The 14085-nt window shown below is 36.6% G+C and overlaps 1 protein-coding gene across 4 annotated transcripts in view; it reads right to left on the reverse strand.

The window, feature by feature from the left end:
• Positions 1-2765: 2765 nt before the first annotated feature.
• Positions 2766-14085, reverse strand: part of TPST1 (tyrosylprotein sulfotransferase 1) — a 29078-nt gene continuing 17758 nt past the window's right edge. For 2 of the 4 annotated variants that reach the window (XM_062592374.1, XM_062592375.1), the window contains 3 exons: positions 6022-6072; positions 3828-3903; positions 2766-2813 (listed from right to left, as the gene is read on the reverse strand). In XM_062592374.1, the coding sequence (XP_062448358.1) occupies positions 3859-3903; positions 6022-6072 (96 nt within the window). In that variant the 3' untranslated portion in view covers positions 2766-2813; positions 3828-3858. The remainder of the gene's footprint in view (positions 2814-3827; positions 3904-6021; positions 6073-14085) is intronic. The other 2 variants (XM_062592377.1, XM_062592376.1) reach the window with 2 other exon arrangements.

A 14085-nucleotide genomic window follows, 5' to 3' on the forward strand; every position in this document is an offset into this window, starting at 1 on the left:
GGGGGGTGGTGAGGAGGAGGGGGGAGGCACCTGCCGCCGCATCCCTCCGCGGCGCCGGCGCGTCACGGCGCGCCCAGCCCCGGGGCCGCGGAGCCCCACGCGGGAAGGGTTTCACGCCCGCCCGTCGCCTTCGTTGTGTCTCAGGGCACGAAGGTTTCGCGGCGCGAGGGGCAGCGGCTCCGCTAGGGGCTGCTCGCCGCTCACGGTTGCTGGTTTCAGGTCCTCAACGCCCCCGCCAGCGCTTCACTCGCTCCTGCTTCTTCACATTCATCTTTCATCATCTCAACAAAGCGGCAGCAACGGGAAAAGCCTCGTAGTTGTAAAGAAAACGTCCCAAAGGGCACGGGGAGAACGTGTGTTAGGAAAGGCGAAGGTTGGTGAAAGGGCTGGAGAAGGCCGAGGGCAGCTCCGGCAAGGGCTCAGGGAGCGGGACAGACCCGCGTCGGGCGCCTAGCAGTGCTCCGGGCAGGCCCGCGGAGCCACAAAACACGGGGTAAAGATTCCACTGCACTGTCTTATGAACAGGTAGGGGAATTTTTCAGCAGAAAGTCTGTCCCTCTCCCCCTTCTCACCCTTTACCTGCTTCAACACAGTTGCTTTTGGGAAATAAATCCAGAAGAAGAAACAAAGAAAGAAAGCATGTTACTGTTTCTACACCCCTCAGCTGGATACTCTTAATTCCTTTCTGTCCCATCACCCAGCTACTAAACTAAAATGCATTCAGCAGCAAACCTTAAAATGAGATCCAGACCAAGACATTAGATTACATCTTTCATCTAAGCAATGCCACGATATCTTCAGTTATTTAAATCCCAACTCAAAGGCAAATGCATTAACCAAAAAAGACACACTTAAAGCATTTATTTTGAAAAATAAAATACAAAAGATCATTAATTTGTAATTAGACATGTAATTTAACATCTCTTTTTTTTTAAATAAAAGATACTTAACAATTTCCACATGTCAATAAAACAGACAACTGTTCCACCAGAAATCCTTTAGGACAAGCACAGACCACTCTTTTGAAAAGTTCCTACATTTAAAACAACTGTTACATGAAGGAGAAAAAAAATTTTTGAAGACTGAGGTTTGGAAGATAGAATTGAAATTTAAGAGACAGGTGTTGCTTTGCACTTTTTAAAACTTTAAAATAGTTGTGTAAATGTAATATAGTACCACATTAACATCAACATAGGTTCCCCCCTCCCCACCTTTTAGACAGGTTTACATGCTTTCACAATAACAAAATCTTGAACAAAAAGACACAGTAAGAAAGAAAGTGGGGCAAAAATTCTGAAAAAAAAAAAAGGCAGGCCAAGAGCAGTTACACCTCACTGATCTCGGTGGGACAGTTCTTAATAGCATCACTTCTATTGAACAGGCAGCAGTCTTTCTAGAGAAAGAAAAAAATAAAGTTGTTTGTGCCTTCATCTTAAGCCTTTATAATATTACAGAATTACAAACAGCAATGCATAATTAAGAGCCACAAATGTTTTTTCAGTTGGTACAAACTCATTCAAGACTAACTACAACGCCAAATTTCCTCTAAGGAATGTGGGTACACTCTACAGGACTTATCATTAGGCTTACTCTTAAAAGTAGATTTAGATGTGAAAAATCTGGATTTCCATTAAGAATACCTGTAACACTGGGCTACATTTAAATGCTAGAAGTGTCTCCATCATTACAACATACCTGTTCTAGTTACTGCTAGGAAGTTAAGAATTTCTGCCTCAGAACTTTAATAGCAGCATTAGATAGAAATATTTTCCAGCTTTAAACAACATTTTATTCCAAGAAATAATTGGCAACATGAAGTAGGTTTTAGTTATTTTAACACTGACTACATGAAGAGATTATAGTTTCCCTACTGATTTCTGAATTAATGTCTAAAATAATCTTTGAAAAACTTTCATATGCAACAGAAGTAATGATATGTATAGAGCTCTATGTTTAGGTATATATTTTGGCTATCTTTCTATGGCATGATGCAAAATGTATCCAATTTTAATATAGTCAGAAGCAACTTTTGTTGTGAATCTAGGACATTTGATAGAACAGTTGACAATTAAATGTGGATTTGTATAGTAATTCTTACATCACTTGTTAGTCTAGGATTTACTGAATTCAATCCATGATCTTCCTATTATTAATTCAACAATTAAAATACAGTTTTACTGAAAACAGAGGCTATGGAACACACAAAAGGCAAGTGATACATATCAGTTCATCTTTAGCCATTTCCTCTTTCTCAAAAGGGCAACTGATTTATAAAGAAAACAGCAATGAAGATTCATCCTTACAGTCTTACTGTCTTGTTAAAATAGGGACTCAAGTCTGCTGTGTGTGTATGATAACACAAAGATACATAGATATTAGAAACAAAAACAAACAAAAAAAAACAAAAAAAAAACCACTGCTGAAGAATGCCTGGCCAAGCAGCAGAACAGATTTATGTACTCCTTTCAATTTCAGGCTCCACTATAGTTCTGACAAACAAATAATATGGAAAAATACTGCAAACTGAGATGCCACCATTTATAATTGTACAGTAATTCTAAAACCATATAACCCATGCTTCTGTAACTCTAAACAGTATAGCTTACCTCAATGTGATTTTTACAGGTTCTGAATCAAGATCTGTATCTTTGTGTTTTTCTTAAACAGAATCCTACACGAAGTTATGTACATTTAAAATGAGAAATGGAACTATCACCTTAACTATTAATAAAAGCAATTAAGGACCACATGCTCTCTTTTATTACCTTCTGTGCAAGAAATATCCACTGTATCTTCTATTCCATAGGTTCAGTCTGTTGAGCAAATAAATTGTAATTAGCTATTTTACATTAAATGAAAAGACATTATTATCAGTACCACTATTTGCACTCAAAGCCATTTAGTTGTTTGGTGGTGTTATGTTACTCTACTCTGCTTTAATATTACAGCTTAACAGAAGCAATTTCAACTCCAGCTTCAGTACTTATGGTGTCAGAAACATTCCGTTACTATTTCACAGAGCTTATTTTTGCTTTTTAGAACATCTTACTTGGATAAGCCTGCTCAGAGTTAACTTAATACAATGACAATATTCATGCAATTGTATAAATCCTGCTCCTCTGATTTTAGGAGAGTCATTTTGAAACCTACCTATCATATGGATTGCAAGAGAACATTAGCTAGAAATAGCAAACCAAATTCATTTAACATATCACAAGGTAATTGTAAAATACAAACATTATAAATTTAACTAACAGCTATTTCATGCAGAACAAGGTTCGTTTATATTACTAGAACACTATCTATACACAAAGTGCTAGGTTCTCAAGATAGCTCATCTCCCTGCATGTTCCAGAAATCCTGATCAGCAATATTTAACCTTATGTTCTGACACAACCCATACTTGCAGCCACATAAGCTGCAAATTTATCTGTTTTGTAGATGACCTTTAAATAACTACAATAACTGCATTTGAAAGCATTATAAAATAGCTACAGCACACCTTCTCAATACAATTTGCTGACAATAACTTTTAAGCAGCACACATTTAAATAGTTTTCTTGCCTTTAAGCTGCATAGGCATATGGCCAGCACTTGAGAGTGAACAGTATTGTGAGCAACAGCGCATTTAGCTGCGTGGTGTCAGATTCTTAATGGTTTTCTATTAGCTGAGCACAACTTGCAAAGCATGAGCACTGACTGGTTGAAGGGTGAGAGCAGGCAAACATCCAGTAAAAGAGCAAAGCCCACATTAGAGATCACACAAGTTTATCAGAAAGATTTGGTGTCCACAGCAAAAAGCTATGCTCTGAAAACATGAGACAGACACTATAGCTATTCTACTTTACTGATCCATGTTCATTTTATCTTGCCACGGGACTTCCTTTCTACTGTCTTCTTTGGCTGGAACAGAAGAAATCAGTTTTCCTTTTTAATAACTAATTTTCATTAGAATGGAAGGAGTAAGTCAAAAACATTTGTTCACATGTGGTAGATCCTCCTGTGTAGTCTTGAATCTCTACATCTAACAGAAGTCATACTCAAAGAGTCCTTCTTTAATATCGGAGATCCCAAATTAAGAATACTGTGCCTGTTGTGCTGAGGGTTTGCTTTGATTTTTGATTTTTTCCTTTTTAAGGGAAGATATTGCCAATGATTTAGCTCTTTAAATGCTACTTACACTTATATTCAAAATAAACTTCTGTACTGTGCAAATAACGTCAATGATGGAGAATAAAGTAGAAATACAAATAATACAAACACCATAAATAACTTGGCCACTTCTAGCCATTTTATGGGATTTTCAGAAACCTAGATGGAAACATGTAATCTTTTCTTCTTTCACCTGAAGTACTGGCATGTTTGGTCACAGTTACACGTTTTAAAGTTACCACTTCAGTTTACTCCTTTGCCCACTAATTCATTTGTTTTCAAATGACTGCACTAAGTAGCCCCCCTTGAGTAGCATTACCCTGCAAAAAGAAGATCACAACTAGTCAAAACGAGGCCTGGCCCGTAGGGAGACACTCCCTCCCACCCAAAAGAACGAGCTGCTAAACAGCACCAAAGAAACAAAACAAGCAAAGAAACAAAAAAACAAATCCCAAAGAATGGTGGTGGCCTCCAGCCTTTGGAAAAGAGCTTCCTACTGCTTTGTAGGCAGCAGCAGGAGTAAAATTTTATATATACATTATATATACACACACACACTTTTAACTTAGTTTTATTTGAACACACCCTGAGATAGTAACAGTGATGGGCCACTCCCTGCCTCTTCTATCAAAGCATAATGCAGAGGGCACTGCAGGCATTTCCACATTTAGCAGTTATATAGCCTATAAGAATCTGTATTTCTATGAGCCTAGCTGAGTAGCTCTTCCCTGAAAAAATACAAGAACAATTACTACACGTTCCACTTACTTTTAAAACATCATTTTCACAGCTAAACTAGCAGAGCAACATAGATGCGCCTTAAGCTTAAATCTGCAAAGTCAGCATGGGGAACTAACTTCACTACACACTGATGGGAGAGAGGAGGAAACCGAAAAATGAAATAAAACAAAAACACAACAACACACGTGCACAAAAAAAGCTCCTTGAGCTACTAAAACAGAGCAGCCCAAGTGGAAGTTCCATGGAACAAGTCCACCCTGTCTGCTTTATCAGCTTCAGGAGAGAAACAGAAAAAGCTGCTGTGCAGCATAGGATATCATCATCCACAGTGAACTACAATATCTGTAAATTTGTAAGTGGTTATGGCCTGAACCCTTTTCACAGCGTTTACATGAGAAGAGGGCCTAGGGCTTGAAGCACACCTCTTGTATTTTAAAAAAGCTCAGGGGTCAAGAGATGCTCCAATTTAAGAGAATAGTTCCAAGCCTGGAATCTTGCTTTTTCTACCCCTATCGCAAAGGTTAGGTTCCTTAGGAAGCCAGTGAAAATTAATAGCATTCAAAGGGGACCAATTATAATCTCTTTATAATCTGAAGTTTAATAGCTCACTTGATTTTTAAATCAACACATGATCATTATCCATGGCTGAGCTGTTCAGTACTACTGTACTGAAATACAGTAGTATTTCTTTCCAAAAACTTCTTGTTATCATTGACCAAAGCCTGAACATTTATGTCATCTGTAAAGTACTTGCTTTAAACCTTTCAGTACAAGGCAATAAAGGACAAAGCTTCTCTACAAACAACATTCTGCATTTGGTCTACATGGCAAAATACAAAGTCAAACCTCCCTCGAGTTTCACAGCCTAGTTTAACGTAGCCTTCAACCAGCTCAGGGTTTAGAGACATACATATTAAGGCTGAAGTTGCACATAAACTCAAAAGACCCTTGGGATTTTTGAGTTTAAGAGCAACAGTGGTGGAGACTCAATTTCATGGCAAACTGCTGGTCACTTTTTCCTCACAATCAAACAGTAAAATCAGGTTTATGAAGAAATGGTTTATGAAGACTGGTTTGATACTATATAGATGCTACATCTGTGAAAAGGAAACTAATCCAATACTGTACCTGTGGCACTTCTTTAAGAAAGTCAGGAAGTTGAAATTCACCTTTATAGACCTGGAAAAACAAACAAAAAAAATTTGCTATTCAAAACAAGTATTCACTTGTGTTTGAAAAACTAAAGAGCCTATTAAGCAGAAAATGGGTTAGTCTGGGTTATTACTGTCCAGTAATGCTATATCAGATCAACCTGGGAGCTTCCTAAATTGAGCACAGCCCATTTGTAAAAGCAAAATTTTAATCAGGAGGTCTGGTAGTCTCAAGTAGTTCTACAACTTTATGCTCATTCCCAGGCTTGCTCTTTACTCAAGACAGATGGTAAAGTACTTAATATCATTTTAAAGCAAACAAGGTCAGAATAAAACTATATAACTTGTAATACATTTCAAGCTTCCTCAAGTTACAAATCATTCATGAATTAAGTCCTATATAATTCATTCACTATACTTTTTTTAAAAGATGTTTCACAGCATGATTAAATACACTAGGATTGAGTTAAGAGTAATATATATAGCTTCAAAAAGTAAGATACGAAGCAATAGATTTGCTTTAAAATACATTAAATTCTCTTAAGGCTCTATTACAGTTTTTAATTGAGAGAATCTTCATTTAAAGTATATCAAAGAAGTCATCTGTCACGATCTCATGGACTGTGTCAAAATTAATATACCAGCCAGTCAAACAACTTGCAGTTCTCAAACATTTGTCTTAAAATTTACAGACTTACCATGCGTCACATAATACATTTTCTGACGCTTCATAATATTTGCCACATACGAAAATACATATAATTTATGTAAATAGAAGTATCACACTTTGACAATTGCTCCTACCTTACTATGTTATCAGAGGAAAGTTTTGTTAGCTTTGATAACAGTTTAAGCAGGTGACAACTACAAGAAGTCTGAGAAAAGCTAGTGACTCAGGCTTAAATTCTGTTAAGAATTCTGTAACAATTTTCATAATCCCCAGTCGTTAATTTGCTTTTTATTTACAGAAACAAAAAAAGACAATGGGATACTAGTTTCCTACACTAATAGGTACATGGATTAATAGCTTCATATATTAGTATGGAAGAGTTCCAGTGTGGTATTTCCACATTCCTACAGACTTTACTATTAAAACCCCTCAAGTAATCCTTCCTATTTTGGCAAAACAGGTACAAACCTTTTCTAATAGGTCTCAAAGTTACAGCCAGCAACTCTAATGATTATAAATTTCTACAACCATAGTCTTATTACCAGCCTGACACTATGAAAGGCTGTCATTACCATGACTTCCAATCTTTTAAGAGTACAACATTATTTTTGAAACAAGCACTGTTTGGAGAAAGAGCAAGCAATAAATATTCTCAAATGTACCAACAGCCACACCAAACAAGCACTATCTGATCAATTTGAAAATAAATTGGCAATGTACTGTCTTCTCACTAGAGGATACATTTTAAAAGCTGCTTGCTTCTGACATGAAACTGGAATGCATTCCAACCGACAGAAAAATTACATTCTGCATTGTTGACTTTGTTTTGTACAAAGTACAGTAGAAAGTTTTACCATCCTTTCCACTGAAACAAAGACCGATCACCTTAATCTCATGGGTTCTATGCTGTCTCGTGTAGCTATAGTCACATAGAATCAAAGAACACAAATCCAATTAGAAAAATCTCAATAAAGCCATAAAACAAAAATGGAGCCTCACTAAAGCCTCACTCAGTTAAAATCTGTTTTGCAAATTATGTCAAAGGAAGACGATTCAGGAAATCAAAGGATACTTACTAACAACATTCATTTTCTCCACTTTCCTATGAATAAAACATTGGACTATAAAGAAGTACTCTTTCTGTCAATATAGTGCAGCGGCCTGTGAGTGCAGCTGAGTCAGCTCAGAATTTCCTGCCTGCGAGACACCTCACCCCAAAACAGGCCTGCAGCGTTAAACCATATGACTCATGCTGAGTGAACTAAGACACTGGCAGCTCTCCTCACTCTTTATCACCAGGCTAAGCACATCCAAATAACAAGGCTTTACTGAGACACAACACGAGAGCAGAAACCATTATGTACGCCATTATGTACACAAACTGCAAATCTCTATTTGTTCTGATATTTTATGTTATAGTTAAAAATAGAAAGACTGATTCAAAACGACAGGCTCAGCTCTCATTTACATTCAGTAAGGGGGTACTGTCAGTCCCATGGTAACCTTAATGAAAGCCACACTGGTCAAAAATTCAGTGCGTGGCTTATTTGATCCTAGATGTACTATAAATATTTATAAATGAAGGAGAGTATTTTATATTTTTAGCTTTTAACCAAACCATTAAAATGCAGACTGTGTTTCTAGAGAGCAGTTATGAAAGTTATATATCCACAGTATCACTCTATTCAAAATCCTACAGAACAACCTAAGCAAATCCAACCCCACAGCATCTTTTCATTAGACTACTGCAGATATTTGAAGAGACAGGCAGGTTTCTGCAGGTTTTCTTGGTAAACCACTGTAATCCTTATTTGGGCATTTTTAAAGACAGTAATTTTTATGACACTGCTACTTTGACTGGTTCAGAGCCAAAGTGATCAAAACCATCTTTGTCTCTCTGAAGGCCTATTTCTCTATCCTTCTCCTGCACGTATGTTTTGGTCCAATTTTATAGTATACTTGCATATATTTCTCTGCTCTAAAAACCTTAGTATTGTAATGCCCTTTGTAGCAACACCATTTACTCTTAGTAACCATAAATATCCTTGATTCTCCGGTATTGATCAGCAACATTTAAGAAAAAAAAACTTCCTCACTAATGTCATATCCAGGGAAAATAAGAAAATGCCCCAGGGCATAAGATACTATATTCACACTGAAATTTATTCGAGAGAGAGAGAGAGAGAAAAAAAAAGATATCCACACAAGTTATTAGTTCATAAAAACAATGAACCGACTTGAGCCAGCCCAAGTTTACAAAAGTGAAAAATTAACAGTTTGTATGTATGTCAGCAAGGTAATCAAACCAAGTGTCTCTGAAATGCTTAAATACTGATACCGTGTTTGTACCAACTTAACCTACTCATTGGCTCACTTTGGCTCACAACTAAAATACTGAATAACTATTATGAGCAAAAACCTACCCATACAGAATTATTAATACTACTAAGAGCATTCAAGCTTACCTAAAGTTTTCCCCCTCTGATATATTTTCGAAAAACTTTATATGGCTGATTGAATAGTACCCACATGCACACAACCTGTAATAACTTCAGAAGACCAGACTTATTTTCCTTGAGAGGAAGTAGTACAGGCAATGTTTTTTTTTTTTATTAAATATCTGGTTATTTGCATCATTAACAAGTTAACTCCTGCAATTTCAACTATACTATATCTTGTAAGCCACAGAGATATTTGTTGTAATTTCAAACATCTTCTAGGCTGCATTTAGATTAGGTTTAAAAAGCAACTATGCATAATTCTGATTGAAAGCAACCATTATCTAGAATAATGGTTTCGTCAAGACAGACTGCATATAAACTGGTTTAAAGTAGCTCCAAAATAGTAAATGCTCTCTTGAATCAAAGGTCAGGGATCTGCTACAACTCAGGAATTCAAAAAACAATGCCTCCATCCACAGCCAAAGAAATTAAGAGGCTTCAGATTCAAAATTATTTTCTGACTCACTTCTAAGTCTAAAACACATTATTTGGAGAGTGGCAGCATAGAAGCAGATGGAGAATACTGGAATGCTTTCCAGTCTAAGCAAGAATTCAGGGAAGCTGAGCAGAAACGGCATTTACACTCTCTAGAAGAATTATTTTGCAAGCCCAAATGGATTTCCAAAGGAGGAAAAAAAAAAAAAAAAAAAAAAAAAAAAAAAAAAGTAGTTTCATTTTTTCTTCAGTGTTGGTGCTATTCAAACTGTTTAAAAAAGTTAAACTAAATGCATAATTGTTCCTCAGAAGAAATCAGAAGAAAATTTCACATCCAGTTAGCTGATAAAATTCTTACAAATACACAAAATTTAGGCGTAAGTAGTGTAACTCTGTAATAAGCGCAACCTACAATTCATCTTCACAGAAGATTAAAGCACTCCTTCACCTACTTTCAAGCTTGCTTTTGAAAAAAAAAGTCACATTGTATTTGGTCAGATCCAGTACACAGATAACGGGTGTTTCTGTCTAGAAATTGGCCTGCAAATAAGTCTACTTGTGCTCACTGGATATTCAAGACAAAGATCCAGAGTAAAAGCTGTCAATGTTTAATCATCCACCCAAAAGAGGGAATACTGGCAAATAAGGAACCAAGCTCCTTCCCGAAAATAATCCTTCACTGCAGATTACATGGAGGTATCCTAATCTTGCTCTTTCCGTCTTTCCTTAACTTTTAAGACGGTTTGCAAGGCTTAGACAGTTCTTCACTTCTTTTTTGGAACCAAGGATGGAGACATCTGAAATGCAAAGAAATATCCAGCAGGAACACCACAGAAAACACATATTTTAAGACAGGCCACTGAACATCTGCCAAAAGACATCTTTAAACCATACCTAGTTTTCAATCTTGTTTGTTAATAACTCATTATTCCATTATTGATCATATGCATGCATAGGTAGTATACAAAGAAAGTTTTTTATATATATTTATATATAAATATAAATATATGTGCACGTGTGTGTGTGTGTGCGCGCATGCCTGCCTGTCCTTTTTATATATAAAATCTCCATATATATCTCAACACCTCTGGAGAAAAACAATGCAGTTAGGAGAATCTACCCCCCTTAAGCAGGAAGTTTCATAGGAATACTGAGAAAGTATCTTCTTGATGGTCACAAAAAAAAGGGGGGGGTTTAGCCAAGAAAACACCCACAAAACAGCTTATCTAGAGAGGCCTTTCTTTAGGCTATTTGAACAATCTGTCATTACAGCATACACCTACAATTACAGCTCTTTGACAATATTTATACTATTGCATGAGCTTAACTGTATGTTTCACATTCGTTATCATGGATCATTTCTCCATTTAAAACCTCAAATACATACCAAGTCCTGAAACTATGTCTATCATCAAAGTCTCAACTCTTTAACAGCAGGAGACATTTCCTCAATATCTAATAGGGATATGAAACAGGACAAAGCTCTGTTTTTTCCTCTAGCTTTTACTGGAGAAAGTATCATCAACAGAACATAAGACAGAGGTAGATACAGCTTCAGAAATGATTAGAAGAACCCCTAGACACTTAAACAGTCATGATGAAAATACAAGCTTTTCCTATAGAGTTTTGTACATCATTTCCACCTCTTTCTCTAGGCAAGGATTGTAACTTCATGAAGAATTCAGAAGAACAGACTGGAATATGTATTCCTAGCCTACAAATTCATTTAGTGGGAAGTGCATGCCAAAGAAAATCTGATGTAATATGTTACAGATGTGAAAGGAAGCTACAAAGCCAATCATAATATAAAAATAAGACAGTTCTACTAGGCATAAGTCAGAGTTTTACAGTTACAAGTGGTCTCCAGCTTTTAGTACATTCTATTAAACTGCTGATACACTTTTACCCAAGCTTACAATATTGATAAAGACATATCAGACAATTTTCAAATAGGAAGTCATTCTTTTTCTATTTCGTGATATAGAAATCGGGCTGCCATTTTAGAGTTTAATGACTTGTTTTTTGGCTTCATTTACAGAAGATGATTCATTTTAGTTACAGGAAGTTCCTTTCCTTTATGTTCAGGATGTAGAATTTGCTACAACTTTAGGGGAAAAAATTACTTATGTACTTATAGTCCCTGTAATAAAGTGAATGGACAATCAACAGATTACAAGAAAAGTGTAAGTGAGCACAAGTCATCAGCTACTGTATAACTGACAGCTGCCTCTTGAGGAGGCCATGTGCCATGCTCTCCAGCCCCTTTTCTCTCTGCTCTCTGTTCCTTATCCAAAAGGATCAAAAAAGTAGCACAAAGGATAATATTGTCAGTCCTAAGATAACATAGGTAAACAAGTAGTAAATGGCTTTGTCATTCAGAAAAGAAACATATGGCTGCTATGGCTGTGCTATATTTGTACTCTACCAGTGCAGATATTGTTAGAGATGACTTAATCCACAATGCCACATAGCGCTAGGAGACCAACGCAAGAAGAGCTGAAGTGAGTTTCAGGCTTTTGTTACTTCAAAGTCAGAACTAGTATGTCAAACAAATGGCAAACACCAGTTGCATCTTATTTTTGTGCTCTGTTAAAGAAGCATGAAAAAGCAACCTAGCTGTTTTGGTGCCAGAGAGTGGTAACATTAAAGTGAAAAATCCAAATCTAGCAGAGATCATGTTTTTCTTTGCATTACCTACACTTCTGTAGAAATCTTTCTTCAAGTATCATACTTTAGATGGTGTGAATCATCATTCTGTTTCTGACACTGAAGCAAAAGAAATATATAAAGCAGTACATACGCAAGTCATTGGTGGGGCGAGGGGTGGGGTGGGGAGCACAGGACTAAACTGTTTGGAACAGTTAAGGGAAGCTAATGTTTTGCACTGTGTTAGCCATTCCTTTCTATTTTTCCTCCAGTACTAGCCCCACCATGTTTTAAGCACCCTTACACCATTTGCCTCTCACATTAGGGACTAACAGCAGCAGCTTCAAAGTTGCTGACCAGTATTTTTACTGCTGAGCATTGGTCTAATTTGTAGTCTTTCCAAGTGACAGATCTTGCTCAATATAATTAGTACAAACACCATTATAAAAGCAGTATTTAAGCACAACGTACTAGGAAACAGACATCTCACTGTTCCAAATACTACTTGAAATCTGTTTTAAATTGTCTCCTATATTGGGGCATTAAAAAAAAAAAAAAAAAAAAACACTTATAGTCACAAACTTTGGTAAAAATGCCATACTGCATTCAAAAGAGGCTTTCTAGCTATGAGCTTGTTTGCACCCTTCATTCCACTTGTTCTTATGATTTTTGTTTGTAACATCTGAAAGTGCTTTTAATTCTCTCACTGTCACAGTTCTTGTTTTGTATGATTAAATTTTGTTTTTTAAAATGCATCTGCTAGCTACAAGCTAGATCATACCATTTCGTTCCATCTTAGGTGGAGCCAGAATCTCCCCAGCCAGAAATGTCAGTGGAATTGGGCTTCCACCCTGTTGTCATGACTTCCACAATTAGTTTAAGCCAGCATTACATACCACCTTACCAACCCCTTCAAAACTAAACCACCCCATCCACCCTCAGAAATAGTCCTGCTCCTCCATACAACTGCTTTTTGTTTGCAGACTGGTGCAGCTTCTGACATTTGAAGCGCTAGCTCATGTCATCTCAAGCTGACACCAAAATTAAAGATTCCAGTAGAGTTGAGCAAACATTAGACAGTTATTTCAAGTTAGTCAGTCGCTCTGAGTGGTTACAATACCAACACAGCACGGTTCAGTTTAGAAGTCTAAACTTAATCTGTTTTCAGTGAACAAAATCTGAGTTCTGTGTTCACTTTTAAGGTTTCAGAGACCACAAATACAAATACAATAGAACAGCTTCCAATACTGGAAGTGAAGCAATAAACAGTTATGTGCAAGATTTGTATATAACCTTAATTATGTACTGAATAACAACTTTGGAAAGATTTTATCTGAACAGCTTTGACTGCCTACAATACAGCCAGTACAAACATCTGAGCAAAAAGAGACTCTCGTTTCTTCATCTGGGATAGAGCAAAAACAGAGGTAATGCAGAAGAAGTTTATAAACACACCAGTCAGAGTATGCAATAACATACTTAACTTTTGACTAGCTCAAAGTTCCCAAATGCTGGAAAATGAAGATCAAGAATTTAAAATCAGTTTTGATAGTATCCTCATCTCGTAGCTACAGTACCAAGAAATAAATTAGCATATGCTTATAAGAAAGAAGGAGAAATGCACAGATAAGCACATGTCATCTATGATAGGCAAGACTGCCAACACATCACAGCTCTCTGGGAGAAGAAAAACCTTAAATACAATGTGTTTTTAAATCTGTCTCTTCTCCCCTCCCCCCCCCCAAAAAAAAAACCCAAAACAAAACAAACAAACAAAAAAAACCCAAGG

This window comes from Rhea pennata, chromosome 20 (genome assembly GCF_028389875.1).
Source record: "Rhea pennata isolate bPtePen1 chromosome 20, bPtePen1.pri, whole genome shotgun sequence".
NCBI lineage: Eukaryota > Metazoa > Chordata > Aves > Rheiformes > Rheidae > Rhea > Rhea pennata.